Source organism: Siphateles boraxobius, unplaced genomic scaffold (assembly GCF_051911475.1).
Source record: "Siphateles boraxobius isolate OS27281-9 unplaced genomic scaffold, OSU_SipBor_1 161, whole genome shotgun sequence".
NCBI classification, from domain to species: domain Eukaryota; kingdom Metazoa; phylum Chordata; class Actinopteri; order Cypriniformes; family Leuciscidae; genus Siphateles; species Siphateles boraxobius.
The window spans coordinates 87,501-100,000 of NW_027508768.1; the positions used below are offsets into that span (position 1 = coordinate 87,501).

The 12,500-nt window shown below is 36.3% G+C and overlaps 1 protein-coding gene across 1 annotated transcript in view; it reads right to left on the reverse strand.

Moving 5' to 3' along the window:
* Positions 1–12,500, reverse strand: part of LOC143739996 (receptor-type tyrosine-protein phosphatase mu-like) — a 360,798-nt gene that overhangs the window by 49,198 nt on the left and 299,100 nt on the right. The window contains exons 25-27 of the mRNA XM_077232010.1: positions 11,199–11,315; positions 3,677–3,831; positions 2,799–2,934 (exon numbers count right to left, since the gene is read on the reverse strand). Coding sequence (XP_077088125.1) covers positions 2,799–2,934; positions 3,677–3,831; positions 11,199–11,315 — 408 coding nt within the window. The remainder of the gene's footprint in view (positions 1–2,798; positions 2,935–3,676; positions 3,832–11,198; positions 11,316–12,500) is intronic.

Here is a 12,500-nt window from a genome sequence, read left to right on the forward strand (position 1 = left end):
TCTAAATCGATCAAAAGTGACAGTAAAGACATGTATAATGTTACAAAAGATTATATTTGGAAAAAATGCTGTTCTTTTAAACTTTCAATGTTAGATAATAATATTTATACTCATCATATTATATTGATTTCTGAAGGACCATGTGACACTGAAAACACTGAAAAGTCAGATCACAGGAATAAATTACACTTTACTATATATTCACATAGAAAACAGCTGATTTACATTACAATAATATTTCACTGTTTTACTGTATTTTTGAGACTTCCTTCAACAACATTAAAACATCTTACTGACCCCATAACTTGCATTTCATACAAAATATTGCAGTGTGAATGAATCTGTGTAGTTAATGCATGATTTGCTCCATCGCTGTGCTGGTTTCACGTCTCTCAACATCCTTCATCTGTTTTGTATTCATGGAATTTGTCAGCGTTGAAAATGCAGATGCCACTGTGATTGCACTCATTTGTTTCACGAGGGATTTCGACGCGAGAGGCAGAAAGAACATCAAACTTTATTAGCAGAGAATCATCAAAGCATCTCACTTTTCAGATCGGAAGCTTTCGCCTCAGCGACTCGAGCCGCTTGATGGAAATCACTGCTGAAGTGACATTTCCAAACCATCTTGGCCTGTCACTGTTGACTAGATTGTGAGGACGGGGTCATTGCGTCGCTGATTAGGCTCTGCTGTGACCTTTGACCTTTCGGTGCCTGAGAACGAACAGCTTCTCTAATGAGCGAACGCTCACCATCGTCCTCGCAAATGATCAGTGACAGTTCAAACGCGCGTGTAAGAAGGTAACAAGTTCCCGTAGGGCGAGAAAGCGTGCTAAAACACCTGTGAGGGAAATACACACACACACACACACACACACACACACACACACACGCACGCGCGCCTCTTAAGGTCACTGAACTTAAGGAGGATGAATCAGGCAAACGTTCCCAAATACCAATCCGGACGTCATCTATGAAACATGCGGCATCTGGTGCTCATCGCAAATGGTTTTCTTTTCTTTTTTTGTCAATGAATGGAATGTACTATATTTAAGTTTGATAATGTCTTTCATTTAATATTTTGTATTTTTTTTATACTAAATTATACTTACGCTGTATTTATAATCCATTTATTCACTTTTTGAGCATAGAAAATATTTCTAACTTTCCAACATACATTTCCAACTTAAACTGGTAAATTTTGAATGCTTTTAGAGCAACAGACTGAAATCTCTTTTTCAAAGACGACACTTGCCAGATTATTGTTGAAGTGAAAAAAGTTTAAAAAAGTGAACTTAAAAAAAGTAACAGAATTTTACGTGTATTGTTTATGAAAAATGCACCAACATGTATTTTTTAATTTTTTATATGAAATATATATTTTCAAAAACACGTTTTACTCTAAAACTGCTAGAAAATCAAAGCCATAAATCTAAACAAGTTGTGTTCCACATGTGAGGTTGATATCTCAGTAAATGCTCTTTCAGTGAGATGTAGTTCGGCTGCAGTACCGAACGCTTCCACTAGAGGAAACTCATTCATTTCCAATGCGCTCATTTCTGACCGCGAGGAGCACAAATGTGAATATTTATTTAAGGACCATTTAACCTGTTTGAATCATGTCCATGATTTCTTGTGTGTGTGTTCACACAGCAAGTCCCGAAACCTTTACCATGTTTCGTACCATTCCGATGAAAAAAAAAAAATCGTGGTTTTTTTTGGAAAAAAAACAAAACATTTTTTTCGGTCAAAAATGACTGAAGAGCAGAAGAGGGTTAATCGTAATGATTCCTGCGATCTGAGAGGAATTACAGTGAGATCTTCATCACAGGGATACAGAATCCCATCAGGAGTTGATAATCTCCTTTTCTCACCCAAACACATTCACACTCTTATAAGGGGAAGTGTGTGTGTGTGTTTATGAGATGATAATAGGTTAAAACAGCGGCGTGTTCGACATGCTGGAATCAGGAGGACTCGAGTACATTTAATGCTTTTTTTCTGTTCTAAAAGCCTCTTTGTTCCTTCAGGCCTATTTTTATCTCTGTTTTTTAAGGCAGGACGCCACAGGTGAATAGAATGAAACAGAACTGCACTGCAAAAGATGATGTTTTTTCCAGCATAAATATCTAAACATTCCAAAATCAAGATACATTTACTGGAAAATGTATCAAGATTAAAGTCCCCCTGTAGTCAATAATTCCATCCCTTAAAACTCATCTTTGATCACCAAAATTACATATTTAAACGTTTTTCCTTGAAAAAATGCCTTAAAATATGTTGAATGTAACTCGACACCCTTGCCTCATTTAGTATGTGCATTTATATGAATATGCAAATGAGCCCCGCCTCCACTCACTCACTCACTCAGAGATCCACTCGTTGACGATCACACGTTGATCTGATTGGTTACAAGGTCGTTTGTGACGTCAGAAACACCAGCGATTTCAAAGCGTGTTTTTGAGACTGTCTTTGGTTCACTGCAGTTTTAAGGAGAAAATACTCAGCAATGCTGTCGACTTATGAATTTACACATGGTTTGTCTTAAAGCATATTAAAAACACCACATAGACATATAAACAAGCTTGAGTTCCACCACAGCAGGACTTTAAGTCACTTTGCTTCTCAAGTAAATGCATCTTGATTTAAGAGGGTTTGTCCAAAAACCCTAAAATATGAATATTAATAAGAATTATTATAATGTAAATATAAATCCAAATGTAACCAACAGCAGTGACGCCAGAACGATTTTTGGTCAGCTTGGATCAGAACATTCAGTGTTTGTGGTGAAGGAATACCTCGGTCTGCACCATGTTGACCCTGCGTGACCTCAGCTCGCGCACGCAGTTGTAGATGTCGACCACGCCCTCGCGCTCCGCCATGTCCAGCATGATGTCAATCACGATGAAGCAGCCGGTTCGCCCCGCCCCCGCGCTGTGAGCCGACCAATCACAACACAGATCGAGGTCAACAGAGAAGAACATCCAATTAAAAGCAACCATATGGAAACGTCTGGGATGCTAAATCAATTTACATTCACTCATATGATGTCAGAATATTTGTTATAATAAAATAAAATAAAATAAAATAAAATAAAATATAATATAATATAATATAATTTAGTGCTGGGCAACGATTAATCACAATTAATCGCATCCAAAATAAATGTTGTGTTTACATAATATATGTGTGTGTGCTGTGTATAATTATTTTGTATATATAAATAGACACATATGCATTTATACATTTAAGAAATATTTGAATGTATATACTGTACATACATTTATACATAATTTATGTTATATATAAACATTTTAGATATAAATAACACATTTTTCTTAAATATATACATGCATGTTTGTTTATTTATATATACAAAGTAATTATACATAATGCACACATATATTATGTAAACACAAACTTTTATTTTGAATGCGATTAATCATGATTAATCGTTGCCCAGCACTACATATAATATATAATAATAATATGATACAATATAATATAATTAATATAATATAATATAATATATAATATAACAGTATTGTGTAAAGCGCTATAGAATTAAAGCTGAGTTTATAGCGCACGGATCATGTGACTGCAGACGGTGATGATGTCATGTGACTGCAGACGGTGATGATGTCATGTGACTGCAGACGGTGATGATGTCACACACCTGCAGTGGACCACGATGGGCCCGGCGTTGGGGGGGGACTTGGCTTTGACCCGGCGTATGAATCCCAGGAGACCCGTGGAGTGATACGGCACGCCGTGATCCGGCCAGCCCGTGAAGTGGAACTGACTGATCTCTCGGATCTCGTGAGCACCTCGCTGCACACACACACACACACACACACACACACACACACACACACACACACACACACACACACACACACACACACACACACACACACACACACACACACAACTCAAGTAAATTTTCAATCGAAATAAATCAAACAAGGTAACCTGTCACTCACATGTGATATCACATGATCAGCCAATGGCAAACCACAACCATCCAATCAATTCCTCACAGAAAAAATCAAGCCCCGCCCACATTTGTTCTTGTTCCAGAAGTGTTTGTGTAGAGTGTTTGTGTAGTGTTTGTAAAATGTTTGTGAAGTGTGTTTGTGATGAGTGTTTGTGTAGAGTGTTTGTGAAGAGTGTTTGTGTAGAGTGTTTGTGAAGAGTGTTTGTGTAGAGTGTTTGTGTAGTGTTTGTGATGAGTGTTTTGTGTAGAGTGTTTGTGTAGAGTGTTTGTGTACAGTGTTTGTGTACAGTGTTTGTGTAGTGTTTGTGAAGAGTGTTTGTGTACAGTGTTTGTGATGAGTGTTTGTGTAGTGTTTGTGAAGAGTGTTTGTGATGAGTGTTTGTGTAGAGTGTTTGTAAAGAGTGTTTGTGTAGAGTGTTTGTGTAGAGTGTTTGTGTAGAGTGTTTGTGAATAGTGTTTGTGTAGTGTTTGTGTAGAGTGTTTGTGAAGAGTGTTTGTGAAGAGTGTTTGTGTAGAGTGTTTGTATGGAGTGTTTGTGTAGTGTGTTTGGGAAGTGTTTGTGTAGTGTTTTTGTAGTGTTTGTGTAGAGTGTTTGCGAAGAGTGTTTGTGAAGAGTTTTTGTGTAGAGTGTTTGTGAAGAGTGTTTGTGTAGTGTTTGTGAAGAGTGTTTGTGTAGAGTGTTTGTGTAGTGTTTGTGTAGTGTTTGTGTAGAGTGTTTGTGTAGTGTTCGTGAAGAGTGTTTGTGAAGAGTGTTTGTGTAGTGTTTGTGAAGAGTGTTTGTGTAGAGTGTTTGTGAAGAGTGTTTGTGTAGAGTGTTTGTGAAGAGTGTTTGTGTAGAGTGTTTGTGAAGAGTGTGTTTGTGACGAGTGTTTGTGTAGTGTTTGTAAAGTGTTTGTAAAGAGTGTTTGTAAAGAGTGTTTGTAAAGAGTGTTTGTGACGAGCGTTTGTGACGAGTGTTTGTGAAGAGTGTTTGTGTAGAGTGTTTGTGAAGAGTGTTTGTGTAGAGTGTTTGTGAAGAGTGTTTGTGTAGAGTGTTTGTGTAAAGTGTTTGTGTAGAGTGTTTGTGAAGAGTGTTTGTGTAGAGTGTTTGTGTAAAGTGTTTGTGAAGAGTGTTTGTGCTGAGTGTTTGTGATGAGTGTTTGTGTAGAGTGTTTGTGAAGAGTGTTTGTGTAGAGTGTTTGTGTAAAGTGTTTGTGTAGAGTGTTTGTGTAGTGTTTGTGTAGAGTGTTTGTGAAGAGTGTTTGTGTAGAGTGTTTGTGTAAAGTGTTTGTAAAGAGTGTTTGTGACGAGTGTTTGTGTAAAGTGATTGTAACGAGTGTTTGTGTAAAGTGTTTGTAAAGAGTGTTTGTGTACAGTGTTTGTGTACAGTGTTTGTGTAGTGTTTGTGAAGAGTGTTTGTGTACAGTGTTTGTGATGAGTGTTTGTGTAGTGTTTGTGAAGAGTGTTTGTGATGAGTGTTTGTGTAGAGTGTTTGTAAAGAGTGTCTGTGTAGAGTGTTTGTGTAGAGTGTTTGTGTAGAGTGTTTGTGAATAGTGTTTGTGAATAGTGTTTGTGTAGTGTTTGTGTAGAGTGTTTGTGAAGAGTGTTTGTGAAGAGTGTTTGTGTAGAGTGTTTGTGTGGAGTGTTTGTGTAGTGTGTTTGGGAAGTGTTTGTGTAGTGTTTTTGTAGTGTTTGTGTAGAGTGTTTGTGAAGAGTGTTTGTGTAGAGTTTTTGTGTAGAGTGTTTGTGAAGAGTGTTTGTGTAGTGTTTGTGAAGAGTGTTTGTGTAGAGTGTTTGTGTAGTGTTTGTGTAGTGTTTGTGTAGAGTGTTTGTGTAGTGTTCGTGAAGAGTGTTTGTGAAGAGTGTTTGTGTAGTGTTTGTGAAGAGTGTTTGTGTAGAGTGTTTGTGAAGAGTGTTTGTGTAGAGTGTTTGTGAAGAGTGTTTGTGTAGAGTGTTTGTGAAGAGTGTGTTTGTGACGAGTGTTTGTGTAGTGTTTGTAAAGTGTTTGTAAAGAGTGTTTGTAAAGAGTGTTTGTGACGAGTGTTTGTGACGAGTGTTTGTGACGAGTGTTTGTGTAGTGTTTGTGTAGAGTGTTTGTGAAGAGTGTTTGTGTAGAGTGTTTGTGTAAAGTGTTTGTGTAGAGTGTTTGTGTAGTGTTTGTGTAGAGTGTTTGTGAAGAGTGTTTGTGTAGAGTGTTTGTGTAAAGTGTTTGTAAAGAGTGTTTGTGACGAGTGTTTGTGTAAAGTGTTTGTAACGAGTGTTTGTGTAAAGTGTTTGTAAAGAGTGTTTGTGTAAAGTGTTTGTAAAGAGTGTTTGTGAAGAGTGTTTGTGAAGAGTGTTTGTGACGAGCGTTTGTGACGAGTGTTTGTGTAGTCTTTGTGTAGAGTGTTTGTGAAGAGTGTTTGTGTAGAGTGTTTGTGTAGTGTTTGTGTAGAGTGTTTGTGAAGAGTGTTTGTGTAGAGTGTTTGTGTAAAGTGTTTGTAAAGAGTGTTTGTGAAGAGTGTTTGTAACGAGTGTTTGTAAAAAGTGTTTGTAAAGAGTGTTTGTGAAGAGTGTTTGTGTAAAGTGTTTGTAAAGAGTGTTTGTGAAGAGTGTTTGTAACGAGTGTTTGTGTGGAGTGTTTATGTAGAGTGTTTGTAAAGAGTGTTTGTGTAAAGTGTTTGTAAAGAGTGTTTGTGAAGAGTGTTTGTGACGAGCGTTTGTGATGAGTGTTTGTGTAGTGTTTGTGTAGAGTGTTTGTGTAGAGTGTTTGTGTAGAGTGTTTGTGTAGAGTGTTTGTGTAGAGTGTTTTTGAAGAGTGTTTGTGATGAGTGTTTGTGAAGAGTGTTTGTGTAGAGTGTTTGTGTAGAGTGTTTGTGTAGAGTGTTTGTGTAGAGTGTTTGTGAAGAGTGTTTGTGTAGAGTGTTTGTGAAGAGTGTTTGTGAAGAGTGTTTGTGTAGTGTTTGTGTAGAGTGTTTGTGTAGAGTGTTTGTGTAGAATGTTTGTGTAGTTTTTGTGAAGAGTGTTTGTGTAGTGTTTGTGATGAGTGTTTGTGTAGAGTGTTTGTGAAGAGTGTTTGTGAAGAGTGTTTGTGTAGAGTGTTTGTGTAGAGTGTTTGTGTAGAGTGTTTGTGAAGAGTGTGTTTGTGAAGAGTGTTTGTGTAGAGTGTTTGTGAAGAGTGTTTGTGTAGAGTGTTTGTGAAGAGTGTTTGTGAAGAGTGTTTGTGAAGAGTGTTTGTGTAGAGTGTTTGTGATGAGTGTTTGTGTAGTGTTTGTGTACAGTGTTTGTGTAGTGTTTGTGTAGAGTGTTAGTGTAGAGTGTTTGTGAAAAGTGTTAGTGTAGAGTGTTTGTGTAGAGTGTTTGTGTAGAGTGTTAGTGTAGAGTGTTTGTGAAGAGTGTTTGTGAAGAGTGTTTGTGTAGAGTGTTTGTGTAGTGTTTGTGAAGAGTGTTTGTGTAGTGTTTGTGTAGAGTGTTAGTGTAGAGTGTTTGTGAAAAGTGTTTGTGTAGAGTGTTTGTGTAGAGTGTTTGTGTAGAGTGTTTGTGTAGAGTGTTTGTGTAGTGTTTGTGTAGAGTGTTAGTGTAGAGTGTTTGTGAAGAGTGTTTGTGAAGAGTGTTTGTGTAGTGTTTGTGTAGTGTTTGTGATGAGTGTTTGTGTAGTGTTTGTGAAGAGTGTTTGTGAAGAGTGTTTGTGTAGAGTGTTTGTGTAGTGTTTGTGATGAGTGTTTGTGTAGAGTGTAAGTGTAGAGTGTTTGTGTAGTGTTTGTGATGAGTGTTTGTGTAGAGTGTTAGTGTAGAGTGTTTGTGTAGAGTGTTTGTGAAGAGTGTTTGTGAAGAGTGTTTGTGTAGAATGTTTGTGAAGAGTGTTTGTGTAGAGTGTTTGTGTAGAGTGTTTGTGTAGTGTTTGTGATGAGTGTTTGTGTAGTGTTTGTGAAGAGTGTTTGTGTAGAGTGTTTGTGTAGAGTGTTTGTGTAGAGTGTTTGTGTAGTGTTTGTGAAGAGTGTTTGTGTAGAGTGTTTGTGTAGAGTGTTTGTGTAGAGTGTTTGTGTAGTGTTTGTGATGAGTGTTTGTGTAGAGTGTTAGTGTAGAGTGTTTGTGTAGAGTGTTTGTGAAGAGTGTTTGTGAAGAGTGTTTGTGTAGAATGTTTGTGAAGAGTGTTTGTGTAGAGTGTTTGTGTAGAGTGTTTGTGTAGTGTTTGTGATGAGTGTTTGTGTAGTGTTTGTGAAGAGTGTTTGTGTAGAGTGTTTGTGTAGAGTGTTTGTGTAGAGTGTTTGTGAAGAGTGTTTGTGTAGAGTGTTTGTGTAGAGTGTTTGTGTAGAGTGTTTGTGTAGAGTGTTTGTGAAGAGTGTTTGTGTAGAGTGTTTGTGAAGAGTGTTTGTGTAGAGTGTTTGTGTAGTGTTTGTGTAGAGTGTTTGTGTAGAGTGTTTGTGAAGAGTGTTTGTGTAGAGTGTTTGTGTAGAGTGTTTGTGAAGAGTGTTTGTGAAGAGTGTTTGTGTAGTGTTTGTGTAGAGTGTTTGTGTAGAGTGTTTGTGAAGAGTGTTTGTGTAGAGTGTTTGTGTAGAGTGTTTGTGTAGAGTGTTTGTGTAGTGTTTGTGTTTGTGGTGTGTTTGTGGTGTGTTTGTGTAGAGTGTTTGTGAAGAGTGTTTGTGAAGAGTGTTTGTGTAGTGTTTGTGAAGAGTGTTTGTGTAGAGTGTTTGTGTAGAGTGTTTGTGAAGAGTGTTTGTGAAGAGTGTTTGTGTAGAGGGTTTGTGTAGAGTGTTTGTGATGAGTGTTTGTGTAGAGTGTTTGTGTAGTGTTTGTGTAGAGTGTTTGTGTAGAGTGTTAGTGTAGAGTGTTTGTGTAGAGTGTTTGTGTAGAGTGTTTGTGATGAGTGTTTGTGTAGTGTTTGTGATGAGTGTTTGTGTAGTGTTTGTGTAGTGTTTGTGTAGATTGTTTGTGTAGAGTGTTTGTGTAGAGTGTTAGTGTAGTGTGTTTGTGAAGAGTGTTTGTGAAGAGTGTTTGTGTAGAGTGTTTGTGTAGTGTTTGTGAAGAGTGTTTGTGTAGTGTTTGTGTAGAGTGTTAGTGTAGAGTGTTTGTGAAAAAAGTGTTTGTGTAGAGTGTTTGTGTAGAGTGTTTGTGTAGAGTGTTTGTGTAGTGTTTGTGTAGAGTGTTAGTGTAGAGTGTTTGTGAAGAGTGTTTGTGAAGAGTGTTTGTGTAGAGTGTTTGTGTAGTGTTTGTGATGAGTGTTTGTGTAGTGTTTGTGAAGAGTGTTTGTGAAGAGTGTTTGTGTAGAGTGTTTGTGTAGTGTTTGTGATGAGTGTTTGTGTAGAGTGTTAGTGTAGAGTGTTTGTGTAGTGTTTGTGATGAGTGTTTGTGTAGAGTGTTAGTGTAGATTGTTAGTGTAGAGTGTTTGTGTAGAGTGTTTGTGAAGAGTGTTTGTGAAGAGTGTTTGTGTAGAGTGTTTGTGAAGAGTGTTTGTGTAGAGTGTTTGTGTAGAGTGTTTGTGTAGTGTTTGTGATGAGTGTTTGTGTAGTGTTTGTGAAGTGTTTGTGTAGAGTGTTTGTGTAGTGTTTGTGTAGAGTGTTTGTGTAGAGTGTTTGTGTAGAGTGTTTGTGAAGAGTGTTTGTGTAGAGTGTTTGTGTAGAGTGTTTGTGAAGAGTGTTTGTGTAGAGTGTTTGTGAAGAGTGTTTGTGTAGAGTGTTTGTGTAGTGTTTGTGAAGAGTGTTTGTGTAGTGTTTGTGAAGAGTGTTTGTGTAGAGTGTTTGTGTAGAGTGTTTGTGAAGAGTGTTTGTGAAGAGTGTTTGTGTAGAGGGTTTGTGTAGAGTGTTTGTGATGAGTGTTTGTGTAGAGTGTTTGTGTAGTGTTTGTGTAGAGTGTTTGTGTAGAGTGTTAGTGTAGAGTGTTTGTGTAGAGTGTTTGTGTAGAGTGTTTGTGATGAGTGTTTGTGTAGTGTTTGTGATGAGTGTTTGTGTAGTGTTTGTGTAGTGTTTGTGTAGATTGTTTGTGTAGAGTGTTTGTGTAGAGTGTTAGTGTAGTGTGTTTGTGAAGAGTGTTTGTGAAGAGTGTTTGTGTAGAGTGTTTGTGTAGTGTTTGTGAAGAGTGTTTGTGTAGTGTTTGTGTAGAGTGTTAGTGTAGAGTGTTTGTGAAAAAAGTGTTTGTGTAGAGTGTTTGTGTAGAGTGTTTGTGTAGAGTGTTTGTGTAGTGTTTGTGTAGAGTGTTAGTGTAGAGTGTTTGTGAAGAGTGTTTGTGAAGAGTGTTTGTGTAGAGTGTTTGTGTAGTGTTTGTGATGAGTGTTTGTGTAGTGTTTGTGAAGAGTGTTTGTGAAGAGTGTTTGTGTAGAGTGTTTGTGTAGTGTTTGTGATGAGTGTTTGTGTAGAGTGTTAGTGTAGAGTGTTTGTGTAGTGTTTGTGATGAGTGTTTGTGTAGAGTGTTAGTGTAGATTGTTAGTGTAGAGTGTTTGTGTAGAGTGTTTGTGAAGAGTGTTTGTGAAGAGTGTTTGTGTAGAGTGTTTGTGAAGAGTGTTTGTGTAGAGTGTTTGTGTAGAGTGTTTGTGTAGTGTTTGTGATGAGTGTTTGTGTAGTGTTTGTGAAGTGTTTGTGTAGAGTGTTTGTGTAGTGTTTGTGTAGAGTGTTTGTGTAGAGTGTTTGTGTAGAGTGTTTGTGAAGAGTGTTTGTGTAGAGTGTTTGTGTAGAGTGTTTGTGAAGAGTGTTTGTGTAGAGTGTTTGTGAAGAGTGTTTGTGTAGAGTGTTTGTGTAGTGTTTGTGTAGAGTGTTTGTGTAGAGTGTTTGTGTAGTGTTTGTGTAGTGTTTGTGTAGAGTGTTTGTGTAGAGTGTTTGTGATGAGTGTTTGTGTTGTGTTTGTGTAGAGTGTTTGTGTAGAGTGTTTGTGTAGAGTGTTTGTGATGAGTGTTTGTGTAGTGTTTGTGTAGAGTGTTTGTGTAGAGTGTTTGTGTAGAGTGTTTGTGTAGTGTTTGTGTAGAGTGTTTGTGTAGAGTGTTTGTGATGAGTGTTTGTGTAGTGTTAGTGAAGAGTGTTTGTGATGAGTGTTTGTGTAGTGTTAGTGTAGAGTGTTTGTGATGAGTGTTTGTGTAGAGTGTTTGTGTAGAGTGTTTGTGATGAGTGTTTGTGTAGTGTTTGTGATGAGTGTTTGTGTAGTGTTTGTGTAGAGTGTTTGTGTAGAGTGTTTGTGATGAGTGTTTGTGATGAGTGTTTGTGTAGTGTTTGTGTAGTGTTTGTGTAGTGTTAGTGAAGAGTGTTTGTTTTCTCACCTTCTCCACTGCAAACGTTCTGATCACGTATTCGGACAGAAGTTGTGTTTCGATGAGTGTGACCTTGATGTCTCTGTAGATCTCGGTGTCGTCAGGCCAGTATTTACAGCATTTCACCTGAGACAGAAACAGCCTGTGATCAGAGCTCAGGTTCGAGTCCGGCTCGCAACCTCATCAAGCCACTTCTACCACATTTATATTTTATAACTGATAAAATATGGCAAGTTATTTATTCATTTATTTATTTATGTATGGCATGTTTATTTAAAATGAGAATGCTTTTATTGTCATTGCACAATTAACTTGCAGTACATAAATTAAATGTTAGATATTTTAGAAATATTAGGGAACTCAGTATTAAATGTCAGTAAATACTCCAGCTATGAAGCAGATTTATGCTTTGCATGAAAGTGATTTAAATTTTTTTTACATTTCACACCTTAATCATAACTTTCAATAGTTAATTCAATATTTAAAGTATTTTTACAAACAAATTTTGTCGTAGAATAATTCAATTTTATTTTAAATTAATTACCGACAAAATTTGATTGTAAAAATACTGGCCATATGATACTGGTTACAATTAATTATTTGGAGCTTCTTATAAAATAATAAAAATAAAATAACACAACACAAAATAAAATGAAATAAAAATAGAATAAAATTACACACAAAAAATTTTTTATAAAATAAAATAAGGTAATTTTTTAGCCTTAATTAATGTGAGTTCACACAACTTACTCATTTTCCAAAAGAGTATTAAATTGTATTTGTAAATATTTTAAAAGTTTTTTTTTTTTTTTACAAACAAGAAGAATAATTTAATTCAAATAATTTAATTTAAAATGTGTCCAAAAAAATCTAGAGTAATAGGCCATATGATAATTACAATTAACATTTGAAGCTTCCTTAAAAAAGTTTAAATAAAATAAAATAAAATAAAATATAAAATTAAATATTTGGAGCTTCCTTATAAAAAATAAATAAAATAAAGTACCAGTTAGGTATTTTTAAGTCCCTTAATTCACACACATAACAAATTATTTCTATATTTGTGATATCAGCTAATAAATAAAAAATAAAACAATTGAAGCTATAGATATAATTAAAATGAAATAAAATGAATGCATTAAAATAGGGAGATACAAGGAAAAGTTGATGTGCAGTGCGATCAGTTTTGATATGAAAAGATATTAGATTTCTACGCTTTCTGAAGAATTTGTGAATGATGCATAAATGATCATATGGACATGAAGAATTCATCGGTGTGCGCTTGAATCCTCAGAAACGCTGAAGTGTCGT